Source organism: Leptidea sinapis, chromosome 29 (genome assembly GCF_905404315.1).
Source record: "Leptidea sinapis chromosome 29, ilLepSina1.1, whole genome shotgun sequence".
Taxonomy (NCBI): Eukaryota; Metazoa; Arthropoda; class Insecta; order Lepidoptera; family Pieridae; genus Leptidea; species Leptidea sinapis.
The window spans coordinates 9,790,527-9,815,323 of NC_066293.1; the positions used below are offsets into that span (position 1 = coordinate 9,790,527).

A 24,797-nucleotide genomic window follows, 5' to 3' on the forward strand; every position below is an offset into this window, starting at 1 on the left:
AATTATTGTCTGAAGCAAAACTTTCATTCAGTCATGTTTCGACCGCGCTTTGAACACAACGCCACGCACTAAGTGTTTCAATGTTATTTTAAGTTAATGTATACGTATATACAATGCCGCTCGGTAATTTTTGACGACCTTTTAATAGGGGATTGGGAGTCTAGTTCGTGCGTCAATGTATGTTTTATAGAGGTCTGAATAAGAAGATAAATAGGACCACTTTCACCTATATGCTCATACATTACGTTAGGCTATGCTATTTACGATTGCAACGCCTCGGATATTGAACGACGAACAGCAGTTTAGTTAAAACACACTGACGATGAATTGTTTAATTAATATTTTGAACCTAACTCTCAACAATCTGTCAGCTACAATATATTTCTATATTTTGCGAATTATATGACTGTTAAAATATTGTTTTAAAAACCCAAAAATATTAAAAACATTTTTGAAATGAAAACTTCTTTGGCCGCGTTGGTCACTTTTTGGTAGGGGTAAACCATATGGTTTCGCGTCACCGACATGCTCATGACGAGATATATCAATTATTAAAAAAGCTAATATAAATATACCTACACTGGCCTTCAAAAGTAAGTATCACACTTTTAAAATTGGGATAACGTTTTAAGTTCACAAGATATACTTTCGAAATAAAAAGGACTCCAAAGAGAATTTAATTTTGTACATAAAAACTTTATAGTCGGTAACCTTCTTTTAAGAATTGGCTGAAAAGAAACTTCAAAAACAAAACCATTCCTTTTTCAAAGTGGACGTTTCAGAATTACAATTTTACCATTCACATTTTTCTTTCTGTTTTAAATTTTTTTCAAGATCGATGGGTCTTGTTTTAAAAATTTATGCTAAAAAGCACATAACATTTATTTATCATGCCTCTTTCAGTTGAAGAATGTGCTAGGATCATGGCTTTTCTGGAACTAGGCATCAGTATGCGTCGCACTGCAAGAATGGTGGGTGTGACGGTACGAACGGTCCAGAAGGTAAAGCGAAGGTACGAAGAGACTGGACACCACCACCTTGTAATGGCAGACCCAGGTGTACCAGTGCCCGAGAAGATCGTTATATTATTTCCACTGTGTTAAGAAATCGCCACCAAAATGCAGTTGAAGTCCAGCAACAGCTACTTCAGACGCGGAGGGACTACATTAGTGACAGTACAGTGAGAAGAAGACTTGCTGAAGCAAATTTGAAACCCCGAAGACCAGCAAGTGGCCCAAAACTCGAGAGACAGCATCGAGTAGCGAGACTGCGATACGCCCGTGAACACATGCAGTGGGATGAAGAAGAATAGTCAAGAATTTTGTTTGCAGATGAGTCTCGATTCTCCCTTTACACTTCTGATGGAAGGCGAAGTATTTACAGGCGACCTGGTGAGCGAACCTTCAAGCCTGCATCTCAGAAAGAGTCCAATACGGTGGAGACAGTGTACATGTATGGGCTGGCATATCTTCAGAAGGTCTACAGAGCTAGTAGCCATAGAAAATGGCACCCTCACTGGACAAAGATATGCTCAAGAGATTCTCAATGAGTATGCAGGGCCGTATTTAGCAAATATGGGTGATGGATCGATGCTGATGCATGATAATGCCCGGCCACACACAGCCCATATCGTACAAGAGTATATTCAGGAGGTCGGTATCAGCGTGATGGCTTGGCCATCAAGAAGTCCTGATCAACCCGATTAAACACGCCTGGAATGAGCTTGGGAGGCTAGTCAGAAATCGCAGACCACCACATACTACCCTCAGGGCACTAAAGCAGGCCCTGGTAGAAGAATGGGAGAATATTCCCCAACATCGGCTCCGAAACCTAGTGTTCAGTATGCCAAACCGGCTCGAAGCTGAAATCAGAGCTCGAGGAGGCAATACCAGTTATTAAAAATTAAATAACATGTAATACATTTTAGTTGAATTTTTTTACACTAAACTAAAAATGTCTATTTTCATTGTTTTATCTTTTTTAAGTTAAAAATGTTACTAATGTATAATTTTAGTTTCTAAGAATTAAAGCCCATAAAATTTGCAACAAAACGTTTTTAATCTAAAATCTCTACCTTCTATAGTTAAGAAAAAAATTTAATTTGAAAAGTGTGATACTTACTTTTGCAGGCCAGTGTATATTGTAAGACACTTTTTGGATGATTGAAATCTCGTTAGTTTGCGTCATCGAAATGCTTATAGCAGTATATCTGTAGCTATACAGCTGACGTATTGTGCAACATTAATGCTGTGTATATCTTATAAGTGCATTGCTCTTCACAGAGCAAATGCGGTATCCATCGGGAAAACAACTTTTTTACACCTAATTGTTCATGCAAGATTATTTGTATTTGACTCATGCCAATGTCTAAAGTTGCCTGAATTTCGCGGTATGTCACATGTCGATCTTCCTCAGTCAGCTTACGCACAGCATCAACGTTTTCTTTGGTGACTGTAGTTTTTGGACGACCTTGACGGGGATCATCACTGAGCTTGACACGTTAACGTTAAAATTCAGCAAACCAGCGATAAATTGTGGTTATGGATGGGGCTTCATCACTAAATGCAGAAATCATCCGGTCAACACACTGGTTTTGTGTTGAACCACTTCGAAAGTCATAATAAATCAGCGCTCTAGAATTTTCTCGACTCAATTCCATTTAAACGACAAAACAAGTTTGGCAAGAACTTGTGACAAGACCGAGAATCTTTTCTTAAATAAATAAATGGTATTCGATTTTTAAAACCAAGGAGTTTTCAATTAAAAAGATTTTAATATGACAGGAACAGTGGAAATATTCAATTCCCGAAACTTTTAGTGCAGCCTATGTAGATTTGATGATACTTTGCAATCAATGTAAGCGCCAAAAAATGCGGTTATTGCCGAAAATTAGCAAATTAGCTCTTGCATCATTTTATCTATTAAAAAAACTGGAAAACAGGAAGCCGGCTAGATTATGGGTACCACAAAGGCGCCTATTTCTGCCGTGAAGCAGTTATGTGAATACATTACTGTGTTTCGGTCTGAAGGGCCGCCGTAGCTAGTGAAATTACCGGACAAATGAGACTTAACATCTTATGTCTCAAGGTGACGAGCGCAGTTGTAGTGCAGCTCAGAGATTTTAGGTTTTTCAAGAATCCTGAGCGGCACTGCATTGTAATGGGTAGAGCGTATCAATTACCATCAACTGAACGTCCTGTTCATCTCGTCCCTTATTTTCATAAAAATATTTAAAAAACTGCATCAAAATCTTTTTTTTTTTTTAAATTTTGTGTTATTTTGCTGTGTAATATAATATTTATTTGTCTGTTTGTTTGTGGACAGGCTGCGGCGGTCAGTGCCGTGTGTGGTCCTGGACCCACGACGTTGGCTGTGCCCAGGAAACACTCATTCGTACATCCAGGTGAGATATTTTAACACCACTCGGAATATCCTAGTGATATATTAACACTGTATTGAGATCAAACCTTATGATTATTAAAGAACGTATTTAGTAACAAACTACTGTAATAATAGAATTTAAAACATTTTAATCGACCACCCCGTGCCAGCGCTACAACTGGAATGCCTGTATTCGAGGTCAACTGACAACGTCACATTGGTGTTGCTAGTTGACTGTCTATATTCAACATTTCAATAGATTATTGCAATTTAACAACAAGATTGATTATAAATTAAACATGCTAATTAAATAAAATCAAGCCAAAAATAAAAATTTCATTGAATTAAAATTATTAATATGTTGGTAACACTAACAGATGCTTGTTTCGCACACCGTAACAAAGCGACGTCATCGACGTCAGGTCTAGCTTATAGTATAACCGGGTAGTAGATGCTATCTATTTCATCACCAGCCGGAAGACGTCCACTGCTGGACAAAGGCCTCCCCCAAAGATTTCCATGACGATCGGTGCTGCGCTGCCCTCATCCAACATATTCCGACGATCTTGGTCCATCTTGTGGGGGGCCTACCAACACTGCGTCTTCCATTACGTGATCGCCATTCGAGGCCATCTGTCCGTCGAACTATGTGCCCTGTCTACTGCCACTTCAGTTTCACAATCACGTTGGCAAAGTCGGTAACTTTGGTTCTCCTACGGATCTCCTCATTTCTGATTCGATCTCGAAGGGAAACTCCGAGCATAGCCTTCTCCATTGCCCTCTGAGCGACCATGAACTTTCTCATAAGGCCCATAGTTAGCGACCATGTCTGCATACCGTAAGTCATCTATTTAAGTTGAATTAATTATACATTTTCAGAATCAGCTCAGTTGGCTTTAACTACGGCAGACTTAGAGCGTGAAAGAGGCCGGCCGCTGTCAAAGTATGAACGAAACATGATGATCTTCAATTGGCTACACACGTTGGACGAGGCAGCGCCATTTTGAATTTTCGCCGTCAAATGCGGGATTTTATTTGTTACAGATGTGTTAATGTCTTGATTTAGCATTTTATTTATCGAAGTTCCTTTATGGCTGATTAGTTAGGTATGAGTTTAAAACAAATAATAAGAATACGTCCAAAGGTTGACAACCAAGTCCGATGTCACATGTCACTTTGACATTGACAGTGACGTTAATTCAAAACGAAGGCTTCGCCTCGTGTGATAAACCCACATTCGTGTTTTAATACCCCTTATTACACAACAGTTGCATAAATAACTATTATACAAAATAAAAATGTTCACCTTTTACGTAATTTGTTTTTTAAATATTAATTTTAACTTTTTATTATATACTTGGTTATAAACATCGTATTGTATAAATACAGGTATTCTGACTTCCGCCTCTTTGTGTACTGAAAATTGATTACAGAATATTTATAAATATTTAAGTTAATGAAGTTACTTTATGAAAAATTAGTAACGTATGACTTATGCTTGAACATTTTTAAAGTCGATATTGGTATATTTATTTATTTATGATTCCTTACAGCTAACAAAATGAAAAGAGTGTATTAAAAATTATACAGAATAGATACGCCAATTAAAAGGAATACTATTAACAGTACAATAAGTAAAGATGATAAATTATATAAATAAATAAAAAGAATACCAAAGGTTGGCAACAACGGCGTGTCGCTTTTTCTGGGTATCAACGACAGTCTAAATTTCTTGGAATATTACTATCAACATTGGCTCTTTCGTGTTTTATTTAATAGTAAGTAAGTAATAATTTATCGATGGGCCACCCTTTTCTAATTTGTTGTTTACTGTTATACCTATATAGTTAAATACAATTATTTCTATGTATTTCCGAGGTAGCGTTAAATATTATTTTGCCAAGAGTATTATTTAAGTATTTTTTTGCAAATATCTCTATGAAACTAGAGTAAGTAAATGTTCTAGAATCTAGATTATTATTATAAATCATCCTTGAGGCAATATGTGATGTACTACATAATAGAGAAGACTTCGCATCGTGTTCCGCAATTGATTGTAACGAGTTGTGGCCAGGTGTAGTCAACTCACTTTTCTTATTGAGCGAAGTGAAGCTCACACCGGGTGACTCCAATTGATTTCTGTGTTAAATTGTTTCTCGGCCATTTCTGGACCGATTTAAAAAAAATGAACTCATAGAAAGCTTTCGAAATTTTCTAGATTATTGTCGAGACAGAATTTTGAATTTCGACTTGATTCAATTATTATATTTAACAATGATTTACAAATTATTCTTAATTAGCACGCGCTATATATATTTATTTAAAAATAGCCGATTGATCAAATCACAATAAGTTTTAATTGTAAGACTGTGGGTTTTGTTTTTATACACAGACTTAGTTTACCTCGCTTCGCTCAAATTTACGCCGAGCGACTGCGAAAACCTAGTACAATTAGGAACAAGACGAGCAGGACTTCAGCTGATAGTAATTGATACGCCCTGCCCATTATGATGCAGTGCCGCTCAAAGACTTTGAGCGGTACTACAATTGCGCTCGTCACCTTGAGACATAAGATGTTAAGTCTCATTTGCCAAGTAATATCACGCTGTACTACGGCGCCCTTCAGACCGAGACACAATAATTAATAAAAATAGCTTCTCTAGTACATAGTACCTCCATATCACCTCATTATTAATCATTAGATTATTGGTGTTGTGTGATCGCTCACCCACCATCTAGTGAGCCGTATGCATTTTTATTTTGAAGACTGACAAAAAATATTACTCACTATTTATACTTTTTTTTGAATAAATAGTATGTAGATTAAACAAAATGTGCTCTCAAGATATGTCAAACTCTGAACTGAAAAGAAAAACTGTAGTAATTGCTGAACAACCCCGAAATAATTATTTAAATACAGTTTATATAACTTTATACAACCTAAAAAATGTTCACCTTTTACGCAATTTGTTTTTCAATGATAATTTTCTTGACTAACTTTTTATTACATGAGTGGTTGTTGTAAATATTTAAATTTATAGCGTTTTAATAATTCAATCGCAAGAAATTTAATAAGTTGATTTTTATAAAATAAAATTGTCGAGACATCGTTAATAGCAAGTTTTTGTGTAATTGTACCTTTTTTTTTAAATTTTATCCATAACACATATATTGTATACATATAAAACCACTCTTATGTGTAAATATTGTTTTTTTTTTTAGGTTCAAATAAAATGTTTGTCATACCTGCTACAAACTGAAATTAAATTACATTTTGGACATTTATTGATAATTCAATGTAACTTGAGCACGTTTTATTGAAATATTTTATTTTTATTTGTTAAGATTACTGTGTTATATTAAATAGTTTATTATTAGATTTTTATACTGCGTTATAATATTGCATATCTAAATATTATTTTTTATCTGTAGTTAAGATCCCCTATACCTCATAATTTACTCAGATCTTATTGTTTTTTTTGTGTGTATTTAAGTGAACGGACGCCTTATAAAAGATGCCGGTGTGCCTGTGACAATAGGCACACGAAACTTACTGAATCACCTTAAAATATATATATTATAATAATTATCTTTGCACACTCTGTACTCTTTATATATCTTCGTTAAAAATTATTTTCCTTGATTTGTATGGCAGCCATTTTGGTTTTAAATTGAATTTTTTTTTTATGAATATAAAGGACGAAACGAGCATTACGTTCAGCTCAGATAGTAATTGATACGCCCCACCCATTACAATGCTGTGCCGCTCAGGATTCTTGAAAAACCCAAAAATTCTGAGAGACACTACAATTGCGCTCGTCACCTTGAGACATAAGATGTTAAGTCTCATTTGTCAGTTATTTCACTAGCTTGTTTATAGGCCTTCCGTTGTCTATCCTTCAAGTTATGAAACCCTTGAAATGTACTATAAATATTTTGTTTTTGATTGATTCATTTTTTTTATTATAAAAGGTGTCTAATTCAGTCTGTGTCTGGACACTTAATAAATATTAATAACGTTAGGCTAGCATAATGTTCCTGTATAGAAATAAATTATTCATTGTATGTGTATATGTGAATCTCAGAGTTAAATAAATTATTTAATTGTAAATGGATTTTGTTTTGCTGTAACGTTCTTCGCTGTCCACGATACAACGGTTTATATAGAACTAGCTAATATTATGTATTTACTTTTAAGCTTCGACAAAATATGTACATCTAGTAGGTAACGGCCTCGGAAACGAGAGAGATATGGCCGGACCCAAATAAATGTCACAGAAGTTTTTTTTGGAAGAGAGGACAAACGAGCGTACGGGTGTTAAGTGATCACCGCCGGCCACATTCTCTTGCAACACCAGAGAAATAACAAGAGCGTTGCCCTATAAAATTTGTACGCGCTTTTTTTGAAAGTACCTATCATGTCGTATCGTGGAAACACCGCACAAGAAAGCTCATTCCACAGATTGGCCGTACGTGGAAGAAAGTTCCTTGAAAACCACACTGTGGAGGAACGCCATACATCCAGGTGGTGGGAATGATATACTAAATTTGGGGCGTGTCGAGCGAAGGTGGAATTCGGCGGCAGGAATCAGATGAAAGAGCTCTTCGGAACACTCCCCATGATAAATGCGATAGAAAATACACAGTGAAAGCGACGTCCCTACGCTACCTGTGTTTTTTTAGTTTTGATGTTATAGAACTATGAACGTTTCCACATCGGCTCTCTCCGCCGCAAAATGTTCGCCTTAGTTCGGCGCTCGTACAGCGTTCTCCCCGTGCGTATTATTTTACGTGTAGTAATAAAATGCTTATAACTAGGGTGATTTGAGTGACTGTTACTGAAAGAAGCTATAAAAGCATGTATAAATTATTCATTTTGCGTTTTTGTTTTATTTGACACAGACTTTTCATTCGACAATAAGTGTAAAAATAGGTATATTTTAGAATAAATTATTATTTTCATTGATAATTACTTGTTTTATTTACTAAATTTTATATTTTTTGTAATAAACATTATATGTTCTTTATAAAATAAAACCAAAATCTCCACAAAGAACAATCTTTGTGCAGTCTTGATAACGACCGCTCGCTGCGCCGCCCGGGAACAAGTGAACACAAAAATGCTATGCCCGTAAAGCTATGACGTCGAATATTGGTGGCCTTGAATCGTAACGAAATGTGTATCGGACTTCACTCGTTCATAATTGCGTAGGAAAATAAACCATCTTGTACACGTAATAAGGGTGAAAAGTGGGTGAGGTAAGAGTGCCGTGCGGCACTGCCGAACTCTGTGTGTTTGTAATTTCAAGTGCCTGCGTGCACCGTCCGATGTGGAAAGGTGAATAGAAAGATTGAGCGAAGATGCGATGTCGACATCCGTAAGCCCAACTCGCGCTAAACCTACTCGAATCAATGCTAGTAGGGAAGATATTCTCTACTCATTCGGGACCGGGCGTTCCACTACTTACTTGCCTACTTTCTTATTCGCACGCCACTGTGTAAGTACAAGTATATCTTAGTATGCGATTTTTCAATGTTTTAGGAGTCCACGGTCCAGCTAAGTACTACTAAAATGAATCTTATTAGCGGGCAATTAAGGTTGTTATCGCGCGAGTCGAACGCATTTCCCCCCACTGTCCGCACGCCTACAGGTGCCTGTAGGCTGTGCCGTAGTCGTCGCTTACCGTTTTAATAGTAAACTTACGATCCCGTGTTATTTTCTGATTTTAATAATGATTAATCCGCGTCCATAAGTATGCGTTCCAAAAAACGAGTTTTTATTCATCGTCAAAAGCACGAGAAATGGCGAAAAACGTTTTAGACAATATGTGTGTTGAAGAAAGGCAAAACAAAAATTAGAGATTTCATTAGGTTTAAATGGTAAACATGAAGTATTGTTTAAATTTATCGCATTACCTATCGCATTCCTGAACTCTACATTCAACTCGCGCGATATCCGTAGATATATCTTTAAAAGGTGTTACTGAGAGAAACTTCTGTACTCATAATTTGGGTGTATCAGGGAAATTGTATTGGACTACATCTATAAGTGGCATCAGCATCAAACTACAGCACCAATAAATAAACTAATAAGTTTTCCAAAAGTTTATTAAATTTTACAATGACCACAAACCTTTTCCAAAAAAGGCATACAGAAAAATAAGGGCAATAAAAAGAAAATATTCTATACTATGCATTTTTATGTTTTAGTGGGTAGACAAAAATAATGTTAGAATTGCCATTTTTAAACAGAATTACTTTGCTTTACACATTCAAACAAGTACGGCCCATTATCCAGAAAGAATCTCAACATTGCATACGTAATACTTTTCACCACGCGAATTACTTGATAAAAATATTTACTAAATTGTTATTCTATTAAATTATACTTGTATTTTCAAATCACTGCATTGATTGAAACTATTATTACAACATTGCATGATAATGTTTTTCTCTAGTATGTATTCTTTTGTTTCTTCAAATCACCAGTTTGGTTGAAACTCCTACCACGCCATTGCATGGATATGATTCTTCACCAGAATGTATTCTACTATGTCTCTTCAAATCACTAGATTGGTTGAAAGTCCTGTCACGCCATTGCATGAATATGGTTCTTCACCAGTAAGTATTCTACTATGTGTCTTCAAATCACCAGATTGGTTGAAACTCCTACCATACCATTGCATTGGTATGGTTATCCACAAGTTTGTATTCTATTGTGTCTTTTCAAATCACCAAATTGGTGAAAACTCCTGCCACAACATTTCTATTGATAATGTTTTTTCACCAGTATGTATTCTATTGTCTCTTCAAATCAGTAGATTGGTTGAATCTTTTACCACAACATTTTCATTTATATTTTTTCACCAGTATGTAATCTATTATGTCTCTTCAAATCAGTAGATTGGTTGAATCTTTTACCACAACATTTTCATTTATATTTTTTCACCAGTATGTAATCTATTATGTCTCTTCAAATCAGTAGATTGGTTGAATCTTTTACCACAACATTTTCATTTATATTTTTTCACCAGTATGTAATCTATTATGTCTCTTCAAATCAGTAGATTGGTTGAATCTTTTACCACAACATTTTCTTTTATATTTTTTCACCAGTATGTATTCTACTATGTCTCTTCAAATCACTAGATTGGTTGAATCTTTTACCACAACATTTTCATTTATATTTTTTCACCAGTATGTAATCTATTATGTCTCTTCAAATCAGTAGATTGGTTGAATCTTTTACCACAACATTTTCATTTATATTTTTTCACCAGTATGTAATCTATTATGTCTCTTCAAATCAGTAGATTGGTTGAATCTTTTACCACAACATTTTCATTTATATTTTTTCACCAGTATGTAATCTATTATGCCTCTTCAAATCAGTAGATTGGTTGAATCTTTTACCACAACATTTTCATTTATATTTTTTCACCAGTATGTAATCTATTATGTCTCTTCAAATCAGTAGATTGGTTGAATCTTTTACCACAACATTTTCATTTATATTTTTTCACCAGTATGTAATCTATTATGTCTCTTCAAATCAGTAGATTGGTTGAATCTTTTACCACAACATTTTCATTTATATTTTTTCACCAGTATGTAATCTATTATGTCTCTTCAAATCAGTAGATTGGTTGAATCTTTTACCACAACATTTTCTTTTATATTTTTTCACCAGTATGTAATCTATTATGTCTCTTCAAATCAGTAGATTGGTTGAATCTTTTACCACAACATTTTCATTTATATTTTTTCACCAGTATGTAATCTATTATGTCTCTTCAAATCAGTAGATTGGTTGAATCTTTTACCACAACATTTTCATTTATATTTTTTCACCAGTATGTAATCTATTATGTCTCTTCAAATCAGTAGATTGGTTGAATCTTTTACCACAACATTTTCATTTATATTTTTTCACCAGTATGTAATCTATTATGTCTCTTCAAATCAGTAGATTGGTTGAATCTTTTACCACAACATTTTCATTTATATTTTTTCACCAGTATGTAATCTATTATGTCTCTTCAAATCAGTAGATTGGTTGAATCTTTTACCACAACATTTTCATTTATATTTTTTCACCAGTATGTAATCTATTATGTCTCTTCAAATCAGTAGATTGGTTGAATCTTTTACCACAACATTTTCTTTTATATTTTTTCACCAGTATGTAATCTATTATGTCTCTTCAAATCAGTAGATTGGTTGAATCTTTTACCACAACATTTTCATTTATATTTTTTCACCAGTATGTAATCTATTATGTCTCTTCAAATCAGTAGATTGGTTGAATCTTTTACCACAACATTTTCATTTATATTTTTTCACCAGTATGTAATCTATTATGTCTCTTCAAATCAGTAGATTGGTTGAATCTTTTACCACAACATTTTCATTTATATTTTTTCACCAGTATGTAATCTATTATGTCTCTTCAAATCAGTAGATTGGTTGAATCTTTTACCACAACATTTTCATTTATATTTTTTCACCAGTATGTAATCTATTATGTCTCTTCAAATCAGTAGATTGGTTGAATCTTTTACCACAACATTTTCATTTATATTTTTTCACCAGTATGTAATCTATTATGTCTCTTCAAATCAGTAGATTGGTTGAATCTTTTACCACAACATTTTCTTTTATATTTTTTCACCAGTATGTATTCTACTATGTCTCTTCAAATCACTAGATTGGTTGAATCTTTTACCACAACATTTTCATTTATATTTTTTCACCAGTATGTAATCTATTATGTCTCTTCAAATCAGTAGATTGGTTGAATCTTTTACCACAACATTTTCTTTTATATTTTTTCACCAGTATGTAATCTATTATGTCTCTTCAAATCAGTAGATTGGTTGAATCTTTTACCACAACATTTTCTTTTATATTTTTTCACCAGTATGTATTCTACTATGTCTCTTCAAATCACTAGATTGGTTGAATCTTTTACCACAACATTTCCATTGATAATGTTTTTCACCAGTATGTATTCTACTATGTCTCTTCAAATCAGTAGATTGGTTGAATCTTTTACCACAACATTTTCTTTTATATTTTTTCACCAGTATGTATTCTACTATGTCTCTTCAAATCACTAGATTGGTTGAATCTTTTACCACAACATTTCCATTGATAATGTTTTTCACCAGTATGTATTCTACTATGTCTCTTCAAATCAGTAGATTGGTTGAATCTTTTACCACAACATTTTCATTTATATTTTTTCACCAGTATGTATTCTACTATGTCTCTTCAAATCACTAGATTGGTTGATCTGTTACAACAATGTTTCCATAGATAATGTTTTTCACCAGTATGTATTCTACTATGTCTCTTCAAATCACTAGATTGGTTCAATCTGTTACAACAATGTTTCCATTGATAATGTTTTTCACCTGTATGTATTCTACTATGTCTCTTCAATTCGGTTAGTTTTGTTATTCTCTTACCACAACATTTCCATTGATAATGTTTTTCACCAGTATGTATTCTATTATGTCTCTTCAAATCACTAGATTGGTTGAATCTGTTACAACAATGTTTCCATTGATAATGTTTTTCACAAGTTTGTATTCTATTGTTTCTTTAAATCTTAGATTAGTAGAAACTCTTACCACAATATTGCATGAATAAGAATTTTCACCAGGGTGTAACTGTTCACAACCTTGATTGTTGATGTTGGATGTACTGAGACTCTTTCTGGACTAAGGGCCCCTTTGTTTAATTTTTTTTTTAAATTATTAAAAATCTTATGTCTTCAATAAAATAGTAATATATCAGTTCGAGTTGATTAACTTAAAATTTTAAATAAATAAAAAAAAAATTTAAAAGTTGTATACCAAAGAAAATATGTACGCCTAAACTAATACAAAAACAAACAGATTTTTTTAAATAAAGTCACCAAAACATGTGATCAAATAGTAACCTAAATATAACTTTTATGTAAAAAAAACATTTATTTTTACCATAGCGGACTATTTTATTTACGCAGAACAAATAAAGTATGTAGTCCGAACTAGCAAGCAGGCAAGGTTTGACATGAATTAATTAACGATCTGGAAATTATATATATTTTGGAGGTGAAAAAATTTCGCTTCTTATGTCCTTTTTAATAACTTCTTGGCTTGTATAATCAAATTATCAACAAAACTAAATATGACAAATCAAACAAAGTTTTGCGACAGAGGTCTTGAAACAACTGCTGGCACTTAACCCTTATTTGTTCTGTAGTATATCATATCTAAATAATTGAAATAAGTCAAACAAAATTATTAACATCACATGGATTTTAAAAATTATACAATCTATCACATATAAATAAGTGAATTTAGACAATAATCTACAATAAAAATAAATGTTTGAACGTAAATCCAAAGTACAGTAAAAATTTACACTTACAACCAAAAAATGTACAAGATTTAATTATTTTTTACTCATTCAACTTGTGGTATTTACAAATGTGAATGAATCTTTGTTATATCCCGAAAAATTATGTTACAATTCCAGGAAATTAAAAAAAAATTAAGTAACATTTACACATATTTTCTCAAGTTGACCTCATCAAATATTATTACTCTTCAAAGTGCCAAACACATAGTAATGTGCCTGAAGGATTTGGCCTCTGAATTTTGGTTGGTACAGTGAATGAAATTATATTATTATGGTGCAAATATGTTTCTATACTACAAGTTTATTAAGAAAAAAATATCTTGAGCTTTGATTTATTTATAGTTTACAACTATACAATATTAATATTTAAACACAAAATTTTATTAAAAAACAACTAAAAATATTATTCATTATAATTATCAAATAATATATATTTTGTTTATCAAAATCTGATCATAATTTTTTAATAGGATAACAATTTATGAGCTAATAATTCCACATTACTAAATTTCATTCACTGTAACTGAATTTTAACTTTTTAATATATATCTGAATTCAGTTTCTGGTCCAAAAGTTCTGTTTATAATCACTTTGAAAAGAATATTTTAACAAAATATGTTTGGCAAATATCAATATAATTTAAACCTGGATATAAGTCTAAAATAAAAATTGTTTCAAAGACAGGTGCATTAGATTTCTTTTTTAAACTCAAAACACATATGAAACACTGCACCTGTCCTTGTCAAGAAACAGAAAATTGCCAAATTCTTACATTCCATCCAACTGAATGTGTACAGAAATTTAGCAATTTGGATATAATTTTGTAATGATTGTGTTTGAGTGTGTTTATTACAGTGATGCCTGGTTCAGTTACAATTGGAACAGATGGTACATATTTACATTTATTCAAATAGACAATAAAATTATACTCTAATCAAGAAGACAATTCGTTCTTTAACATTACTTCAATTACCGAAAACTGAACCAGATCTGCCAATATAATGATTTTATATAACACTATTTCAAATACAGACAGATGATAATTGTGTTTTATTTATTTTGGTATGATAACTTTATTTTCATATTTGAAATACGAGTATAAAAGCCTTGATTCACACATCAAACACATGATTCATTCGATTGGTGTTGGTCTTGTGACAAACACACCCAAGTCTGTGTGGGGTGACATTTGCCTTGTGCCCCCCGCACCCTGCCTGTGCTTGTATAAAATATTATCACAATATATTACTATAACATTTGTATATGGGCTATGGAGGTTCATATGACATACTTCTCTGTTGTTTGAACATATGTATGAATAGAAGTGACTTTCATTTTTGAAAAAGTATGAAAGGAGTCTTAAAATCAACCATAGAAATATCAAATATCTCTTTTTTTAAGATGGATAAAAATAAATTTCTTTTGATTGAACAACAAATGTAATAAAAATAAAACAAGTGATGGAAGTACGGTCCCATGGCGGTAATTTTCTACAGTAACAACTTAAACAAGAAAATATAAGTGTCGAGAAAGTTTGTCCTATGTTATAATAATGAGAACTATGGAGGAGCAACTTCTAAACATCAGATGTGCAAAGAACACAAAAATATGGCCTATGAACCCTTAACTATTGTAGTTTATGGAGGAGTGGGGGTATAGGGAAAAGTGTGTATATGTGTATAAATATATCTTCTATTGCTATGTGTGGGACAGAGTGCGGGTAACTTATAACTAAGGCACTTTTGGCTTCAGTCTTATAACTGTGTCCATAGAAGTGACAGACATATAAAATGACTAAAGTAAATTATATAAGGCAAATATTTTGAAAATAATCTTTAGTTCAAAAATTTCATGAAATTGTGTTATTATTTATATATTAAAAATACTTTAAAATATGTTACTCAATTCACTCAAGGTACTTGCAGTTTGTAAATGAAATAATTTTTAATCTAAAAAATATCATTTCAATTTTCTCATACAAATTTAATATTTAAATGTTAGAGAGAGAGAGAACTTAGAGAACAAGGACAAGGTAAACCATCTCTCGGATGGTCCATTTTATAGCAAAAATTTTGTAAAATAAGTAATATGCGCTGAATACTTCTTTGAACACATAAAGTCAACCCCAGACAGACTTCAGCATGCTTCTTGGTGCGCAGAGCGCTGGACTGGACACCGTGCGGGCCTCGGCAACGCACGGGCACGGCAATAACGGACTTAACTAACTTATACACTAAAAGGCTACAAAACTTCAGACTTAACATGATCATGATATGAACACATTAATCAGACCATATAACTGAAAAACCCAGATCACCATGTAGTTGAAAAATTGTAAATAGTACATTTTTATTTTTTTTAGGTACAAGACCATAATGGAAGTATGAAGTTTTGTAGCAGACATTTAAGTTACATATAAAATATACCATAGCATTAGTCTTAAGGTTCTCTTTTATCAAATATTTCCAGACACATATTTTTTATATTGTTTCATTCAAATGGTAAGATATTAGACAATGCATGGCACTTTATCAAATTGTAACTGAAAGTCAATACAAAATGGAAAACTTGCATAACACTTAAAAAACTAAGTTGCTAATAGATTGTCTCTCACTTCTAGTTTTACTCTGGGTACCTATGCTGAAGTATTATAATAAAAAAAAAATTAAAACTGCTATTTGCAAAATACGTAATATCCAATAATTCTTTTGAAAAATTTTTAGTTAGACTAAAGACAAAAATCTATATATCAGGAAATTATTAAGTTTGAAAACACAATATTATAAGCTCTGTAGTGATATTTTTTAGACTTATTGTATCTTAAATCTTAAGCCTCACATAACCAGTAATATTTCCTGTTTATACTGCATGAATGCATTGAAAATGGATAAATACTGTTCGTAGCTATACAATGGGTATTGTAAGCCGCAGTAGATAGGGGAAGATCGAGATTTTAAACTGGTAAAACTAGAAATAAGGACAGACTAATATCACATGGCAGCCCCAACAGGATGAAAGATTGTGTGTTACCGTTACGCGACAAAATCCAACGGGCGATTAAAACCACCTTTTCTATTCATGTATTGTCTGTATTTACGTTTTAAAACAACGTGAACATCGCCTTCCACATTTCCGTCAATTTTCTTACCTTTAGTTGTATCGAACCCGCAGAATCCCATAACTTTTAGCATCTCTTGCTCTTCAGGTGACTTTCCCTCCAAATCAGCGGGGGTAACTATCGGCCGTTCGCTGAAGGTCTTTTTAGGTTTGTGTACGAATGACGTCGCTGGCGTCGGCGAAAGTGAACGCGATCGCCGTCTTCTGGGCGATGGGGACCGCCGCCGATCTGGGGAACGCCTGCGTCTTTCAAGTGATCGTGACCGTGACCGAGTTCTTTGGCGTCGTCTATCACGGTCGCGGCGATCTCTTCTGTCTTCACGGTCCCGATCCCGACGCCGAGGACTGGGCGACCGGCCCATTTTTACTGAAATCAATAAACACAAAATAAGTATTGTAACGATTGGATACCATATAATAACTTATTTTAATAGTGCACTTACCTTTAAAAAGTCAACAGTTTATAAATTTTATAAAATAAAAACTAAAACTAAAATAACAGTAACGCACAACCTAAACGCACGCCATTTTGGAAATGAATGACTCGATTTCGTTTCATTTTCCGTTTGACATTTCAGATCTGGTAATTATTTTTTAAATTTATTTAGTGGCACGGGATGCAAATCTATAGGCTTCAAATATGGCTCAGGCTCAGTGCTGCCAATGCTTTTGTCAAGTCTCATTTGCTCTAGTTTGAATAGTTTGACATTTGTCATAAATATTGACATTGCCAGTAATTATCGAATTAACCTTGTAAATTATTTAAAATTCTATGGAATTGCCGAACTTTAATATTAAATAGCCTGATGGCAGTCGCTCCATTCCCAATCTGTATCATCATTGCAAAAGATCATTTATGTTATAGTACATTTACCACATAAACTTTCTATATTTAAAATTTAACAATTCTTTTGAATTTCGCAGCAAACCAAATGGTTTGAACATTTTTTGGGATTATGTTGTGAACGCTTAAACATAGCCCCACAAAAGACTTACTAACTCGACTTCTATTCTATTCTCTTTTCCTAATGTGGCTTCTGTAGAAGGCTAACTCGACTTAGTATAGTTAATGTTTGTTCTTGGTGCTGCCGTTATGACAATGACGGTTTCTAAAAAAAATCACCTTTGTGACTATGCACATACATAACATTATAAAGAATATATTGAGAGGCAAGAAATAAAATGTTCACATCTTTAAATTGTGCTCTTAATTTTTAGGACATGAAGGTAATATACATAACAAATCATTTTGTAATGTGCTGCATCCAATATAGGAATCATGTTAAAATAATATAAATTATTTCTTAAAAAGTAATGAAGAATAAACTGTATAAATATTAATTATCCTACATTGGGTGCATCAACCTTTAGAGCTTGAATTCATTGTTTGTGTAAGGATGCTTCGTGATAATGACGGTCGTGATTATGAACATAATTAATAATTGCATCAAAAAAACACTATAACAGGTCGGCCTAACACCACAAGCAGCACCCATTTACGAATATCAAAACTCAAAAAGAGCTTTTAATGAACAGGTCACAAATGATGATCACTTACAGTCCTTAAAAAAGACATACTAGCTGCAGAGTTAGGTACAAGAAATTTTCACAAGATATAGATCCAAAATAAGACATTACCGGATATTTTATTATTACCAGGAGCATTATCAGGACCACTAGAACCAATATATGAAATGAGATACTTATGGATAAATAAATTAAAAGATGAAAGCAACCATGTGTCAGATAAACTTATAAATGAAGCTCTGAAAATTGGTGCCACCTTTTATGAAAATATTATAGCTTTTAACCTAGTTCTAGTAAATAACAAGTACCAAAGCAATGGTGGAGTTCAAACATAACACTCCCTTACTAAAAATGAAACTCACAACACAGTAGAAACTACAGACATATAAAAACGGTTCGGGGTAAATAATTTGTATGTAGCATAATGTGTATTTGCTAGTAAATCAAAATGTATTTAATTCTCTCAAGGAAATGTAAAAAAGTATCAAGGAGTATAATAATAGGGAAATAGAACTCGAAACAATCTTAAAATCGTTGAAATTCGAGAGGTCTTTTCGATGGAGGAGGTGGTCAAACGAATATACCGGTCACCTGATGTTATGTGATCACCACCGCCTCTTGCAACACTAGAATCACAGGAGCGTTGTTGGCCTTTTAAAATGGTGTGCGCGCCATTTTTTGAAGGTACCCTAATGTAGTATCGTCCTGTAGGAACATTCTGCTAAATAACTGCTACGCTTCTCATTGCTACGGAAACTGAAAAGTTGTTTTGATATAACCACGCGATAAAAATTACATTCACCCGCTACGTTTAAGTTTTTGTTATTATTTGTTTGGCCGGAAATCCAATGTAAATAAATACGCAATTGTGTTTCTGACAGATGTAATATTGCATTTAAATTTTTATTTTACTGTGGCAATACAAAACTAAAGAGAGTCCTCTGGTGTCGAATGGTGTAATTTTATCTAACGGCTGCGACGCTAGCGCTCCTGGACGTTAGCGGGAACAGAATGAAACAAACAGCCGACATCGATCTTGGAAGGCGGCGCGGGCAGGCTTCTTTTTCATTGAACAAAAAGAAATAACGAGATCTCGCGTAATGAGTGTTTGTGCATTAAATATATAGGAAACATTCTGTGCGTGTATCGTATGCGAAGTTATGTATTTTGTGCTTAGTGTAAGTTAGTAACCTATTCGACTAGTGAAGTGATTTTGTGCTGTGACAAAAAAATAGACGTATCGCTTCTTGGAGCAAGCTGCCGGTGAGTAAGCGTTCAACCTAGTCCCATTAAAATCGAACTTGCCAAGGGAATCTTGTAGGACATAGCTTATCAAACAATAGCATTGGGTGTGGTTTTCTTGATACTCAAATGCCTAATTGGTTATTATCGTCTATCTTGCATATAATGTCTTATGAGTCTTCCTAAAATGTATAGGTAGTTTGATATAATCAACGAAAATTTTGACGTATTTCCTGCAGTTCCTTCCGAATTCGCGAAATTAGGACACTATTTTTAGTGCATACTATCACGTGATGTGTGATAGTTATTTCATGAAGTTCGCGTTTATTTACGACCGCAATAAATACGTAATGCAGTCTAGGGTTGGGCGTGCCCCTAAAACCATTTTTTATCAGCTATAGAAATGATGTCACCTTTACCATCGGGTGCGGATGTAAACCAACATTTACAATGAGCAATGTTGCGTGTAGTAATGTAAAGTTACGTGGGTGTATTTAAATTGGTCGTATTATGATATTATAGAGTTGTTTATCGTATTATATTGAGATGATGCCATAATGTTTGCATGTTTAATAGGTAGTAAAACAGCGTATAGAAACAGGAGAGGATATAAAATAAATTGTGTACAATATTTATTTTGTATTGTATAACAACTAATCTCAGGAATCCCACATAGTTTTACCATATATCTTTTGAGCTTTCTACAAACAGTCCCAGTTAAAATATCCACTTAAAGCTGTATAGTTTGAAAAGCAATAAATAAATATCTGTAGATATCTAAAACACACCTTTCTCTGTAAATTGCATATATGTACACCTAGTATTTGTACATAAAAGACAATATATCATATTGTGTTTTGAATTTTGTGATATTGTGCTATAAAATATATTCATAATTGTGAGACCTTTGTGGGAGGTTTCTTTATACAGAATGTCAGCTAAGTGGGTACCATAATGTCATCTTTTTCTGTTGTTGACCAGTAATCTGCAAGTTTTACAATACTTAACATCTTTAAGTCAAATTGACATGCTCAATTAAGATGCCTATCCAAATTATTGTAGCAGACTGAGGACCTACCCCACCTGTGTCCCCTCTGGATACTGCACCTATTAAAGGTCATAGGCGGGAGGATGTGATCTAGATACAAATTAGAACTCTGTTTATGCAAGAGGAAAAAAATCTCACAATGTGTGTAGTTTATTACTAGGGTATCGGTCGGAGGACATGTATGTGGCACAATAGATCTACAGATTTAAGTGCTGCTTTTCCTTAATAATAATAATAATCCTGAGAGTTAATCGCAGAGGCAGGGTTAACCATTAAGTGAAAGTCCTGCTCACTGTAAAACTTTTATCCTATTTAAAAAATTATAATTTTGGGACTGTTTTGCTGAGCCTATGGTAACCTCAGATATTGGAGAGACAATTGAGAGATAGAGCTTAGTTATTAAATACATTTTATAGGTATTCATTCACCCCCTTATTCATAATGGTCCGCTAACTTTAAACAGCCGCTTAGGAGTGTTTTTTCTCATTCTGACTTAGGTCAATAGAAGAAGACAGAGTGAGAATTAGCAATGCTTTAAGTTAGCAGACTATTATGAATAAGGGGTAAGTGTTTAGTTGTTATAGGCTAGTATGAAGACATTACTGTTTTTCATCCCAGTCATTTGTATACATCTACACACCTATACCATATATATAGTGTTATGTGGTGTCCCACACATGTATATTATATGTTTCCGGGGCTGTCTGTGTTGAAGATTGCCATGGGCCTATAAAATGAAGGTTAACATCCAATCTGATGGAAAATGGTTTTGTATCCATTAATTACAGTGGCAATTTGAAATCGAGTGAATTCATTAGATTACCATTTGAGATTGGCACTTATTCAATCAACCAGATTGTCTCTATTTCTAGTAATGGCTTGATTCTCAAACCAATTTTATGTATGCAAAAATTTTGCATATTATCTTATACATATTGCCAGGAGTGTATTTATTTGGGATCAGCTAATACCTCTTAGGTCCCAAATGCCAAAATAGTAATCTGAATGGAATAGCGTTAAACACTGGCTCACAAAAAGCTACAGAATCTGTTTATTATGAGTACCTACCACATTGAAAAAATATAATTGTACAAAAAATTTATAACACTGAATTTGCCTTGTGTTGTTTGAAGTCTCTGAAGTGCTTGAATTTACTTTAAGTCGACATCTCCTGAGAATGCCTTGTGTATAGGCGAGAAACACACATCAAATTGATTAAAGACAAAACTTGGCGGAAATTCACTCAATACAAATCAGAAGATTTGAATGACTACAACTTTGTGTATTTTGACCCTTTGTAGCCTGAGCTAGTCGCAGACAAACTCCTTTGACTGGAACTCCCACTGGAACTATATCATCATCAATTTCTGTGACAATTTTAATTGACATTACCATTGCAGTCCTGTTTATTGAGCTTAAGGACTGTCTCAAGTGGTATGCCAGCCTACTTTATACAAACAAACATATGTACTGTTTTGTGGAGTTGGTGTTTTAAAATTTAGTGTTTTTTTTTTTTATACTGGAGAAGTTTTAAGTAATTAACCACAAAAAGAAAACTTTCATTGTATCACCACTCTACGACCTTAAAGCCTCGCCTAGTATCAGAATGCTGAGTTCTGAAATCTCGAGTTTTTGCCAATTCCGTCAACATATGGAGTATTGCTGTCATCTCGGGTATGGCGCACCCTAGTATCAGCTCGAACCATTTGACTGTCTGTAATGTAGAGCTGCTTGAATTGTTGAGACCCAATGTTCTGTGAACGGCTGGATCTCTTAGTATTGAGCTAGACATCGCTTCATTGTGTGTCTTCTATCACATTTACTATTATTCGTGTTGTCGATTCTACCTTCGCACAATACTCCACAAATTACAATCCCCACAGTCTGGATGTGTGGTGAACATTATTCGACATACAACCTAACTGTGGAATGAGTTTCCTTTTGCGGTGTTTCCATTACGATATGACATTGGTACCTTAAAAAGAACAGTGTACATTTAAAAATCCAGCAACGCTCCTGTGATTCCTCAGGTGTTGCAAGTTAATGTGGGTGATCACTTAAATATGTATAACACAAGCTTATCTTTTTTTCGGTTTTAAAATTTGAGATAGAAATTTTGTTCAAGTTCCTGCCAAGGTACTGCCAGTTATTGTAAGTATATGTATTTGTGAATTATTTCTATATAACATAATACTAATTTGTTGTATCAATTTAGGCTATGGGTTATCATATCAATGTGTGATAACGGACAAAAAGAAATAATAACCAAGATGATAACCGGAGTGATTGTATGATGTTTATTTTTATGATATATTTGACAATTAGCATTTTATGGAATGTTTTTAGAACGAAATATACCTATTTTAGACAATTTTTTTTCATATTAATACGTTTTATTTTAAAAAAAGTTATTTTAATGCAAAATATATTGTAATTTACGGGTTTTCAGAAATATTTTATTCTTTTTATGGAATATGCCATATCATCCGCACCATCTGGATGTGTGGTGTTGCTCCACAGTTGCGGTTTACAAGGATGATATGACATGAACACCTTTAAAAAGGGCTTAAAACTTTCTAAAATTCAACAGTGATTACTCTGGTGTTAAAGGAATCACTTAACATCTGGTGACCAGTACACTCATTTGTCCAACTCTTGCATGAAAAAACTACTTTTTCATAATAGGATAGAATGGACCGAATAAGGGGGCGTCCATAAATTACGTGAGATGTTTAAGGGGGGGAAGGGGTTCGAGTCAAATCTGATCTAATCTTAATTTGGAAGGGGGGGGGGGGGCTCGGCAAATATCACGCAATTTTATTCTGATTGAAACAAAAAAATATACTATTTTGATTCATTTTATCATATGGGATATGTTGGTCCTAATAGTCTCTCTAGACCATGCATGATTCTCCATGGACTGCACTAATGCAATCGTGCAGTAGGTATTCTTTTTTTAATCACAGTAGTTACGATTTAATTAAGTATTATATTGTTATTACACTTATAACTCAGCAATATTGAGTACTAGTCTTAACTAGTCGTACGAAAGCACGAAGCAAATTTTTTATTTCTTTTTACAATAACAATCCAACGCGTTTACGTAAGAAACCCCCATTTTTAAAAATCTCACGTGAGATTACAGGATGGGGGAGGGGGTTGAATAAAATCTCACGACATCTCACTAGGGGAGGAGGGGGGACAGAAATTTCAATAAAACACCTTACGTAACTTATGGATGCCATATAATATATATTATTCTGTCCATTCTTCGTAATTGGCATTGAGGTTTAGACGAGTGGCTTAGAAGTGACTCATCAATCATAATTGTTATGTTATCTGTCTCACTAGCTGGGGTCTGGTTTATGAAGTATTGTTATTATTTTCTACCCAGTTACATTATCTCTGGAGCTGACGTCGATGACATCACACCGTCGCTTTGTTACGGTGTTCAAAACAAGCATCACTAAGACATTATTATTAATTAATAAACAACGATTTATTTTGTCAGAATTGTATATTGGTTTTGTGTTGTCTGATTATTATATATATATTTTTATGGAATAGGAGGACAAACGAGTTTACTCGACACCTGTTGTTAAGTGATCACCGCCGCCCACAATCTCTTGCAACACCAGAGGAATCACAGGAGCGTTGCCGGCCTTAAAGGAAGGTGTACGCGCTTTTTTTGAAGGTACCCATGTCGTATCGTCCCGGAAACACCGCGCAATGAAGTTCATTCCACAGCTTATTATTAAAATGATGAAAAATCAATAAAATAATCTGGGCTAAGTAAAAAAAGTTTTTATTTTTCTGCTAGAAGTATTACAGCGACACAGAACTACAGGATCTACTATAAACAATAAAAGTCAAAACGTAACAATGAAAACTACAATAACAACGCAGTGATAACACGAAAATATCACAACAAGTACCGAATGGTAATGAAACTGCAAACCGTACTGACGCAACAGGACGAGTGCGAGGGGGTGAAAGGGGATAATGTCGCCGTGTAGTACTAGATTATTAATATAAAATATCTAAAATTAAGTGTGCATTAGACACAGTTCAA

General features: G+C 33.7%; 3 protein-coding genes across 6 annotated transcripts in view; 2 read left to right on the forward strand and 1 right to left on the reverse strand.

The window, feature by feature from the left end:
- LOC126973568 (uncharacterized) overlaps positions 1-7,492 on the forward strand; it is a 39,029-nt gene extending 31,537 nt beyond the window's left edge. Inside the window, exons 9-10 of the mRNA XM_050820898.1 lie at positions 3,325-3,403; positions 4,261-7,492. Coding sequence (XP_050676855.1) covers positions 3,325-3,403; positions 4,261-4,388 — 207 coding nt within the window. The 3' untranslated portion in view covers positions 4,389-7,492. The remainder of the gene's footprint in view (positions 1-3,324; positions 3,404-4,260) is intronic.
- Positions 7,493-9,471: 1,979 nt separating this feature from the next.
- LOC126973337 (U4/U6.U5 small nuclear ribonucleoprotein 27 kDa protein) lies at positions 9,472-17,466 on the reverse strand. Its single transcript, XM_050820561.1, has 2 exons — positions 17,352-17,466; positions 9,472-17,275 (listed from the first exon to the last, which is right to left on the reverse strand). Exon 2 carries the CDS (start codon positions 17,268-17,270, stop codon positions 16,824-16,826), a length of 447 nt encoding a protein of 148 aa, XP_050676518.1. The 5' UTR covers positions 17,271-17,275; positions 17,352-17,466; the 3' UTR covers positions 9,472-16,823.
- A 1,972-nt stretch (positions 17,467-19,438) lies between these two features.
- The window catches only part of LOC126973311 (protein hu-li tai shao), a 107,647-nt gene continuing 102,288 nt past the window's right edge, over positions 19,439-24,797 (forward strand). For 3 of the 4 annotated variants that reach the window (XM_050820516.1, XM_050820517.1, XM_050820519.1), the window contains exon 1: positions 19,440-19,698. The gene's annotated coding sequence lies outside the window, so the exon portion shown is untranslated. Of the gene's footprint in view, positions 19,699-24,797 lie in introns of all 4 variants that reach the window. The other variant, XM_050820518.1, reaches the window with a different exon arrangement.

Bases quoted from the DNA above. Each gene is read 5' to 3' on its own strand.
- LOC126973337 (XM_050820561.1), bottom strand. From the start codon at position 17,270: ATGGGCCGGTCGCCCAGTCCTCGGCGTCGGGATCGGGACCGTGAAGAC.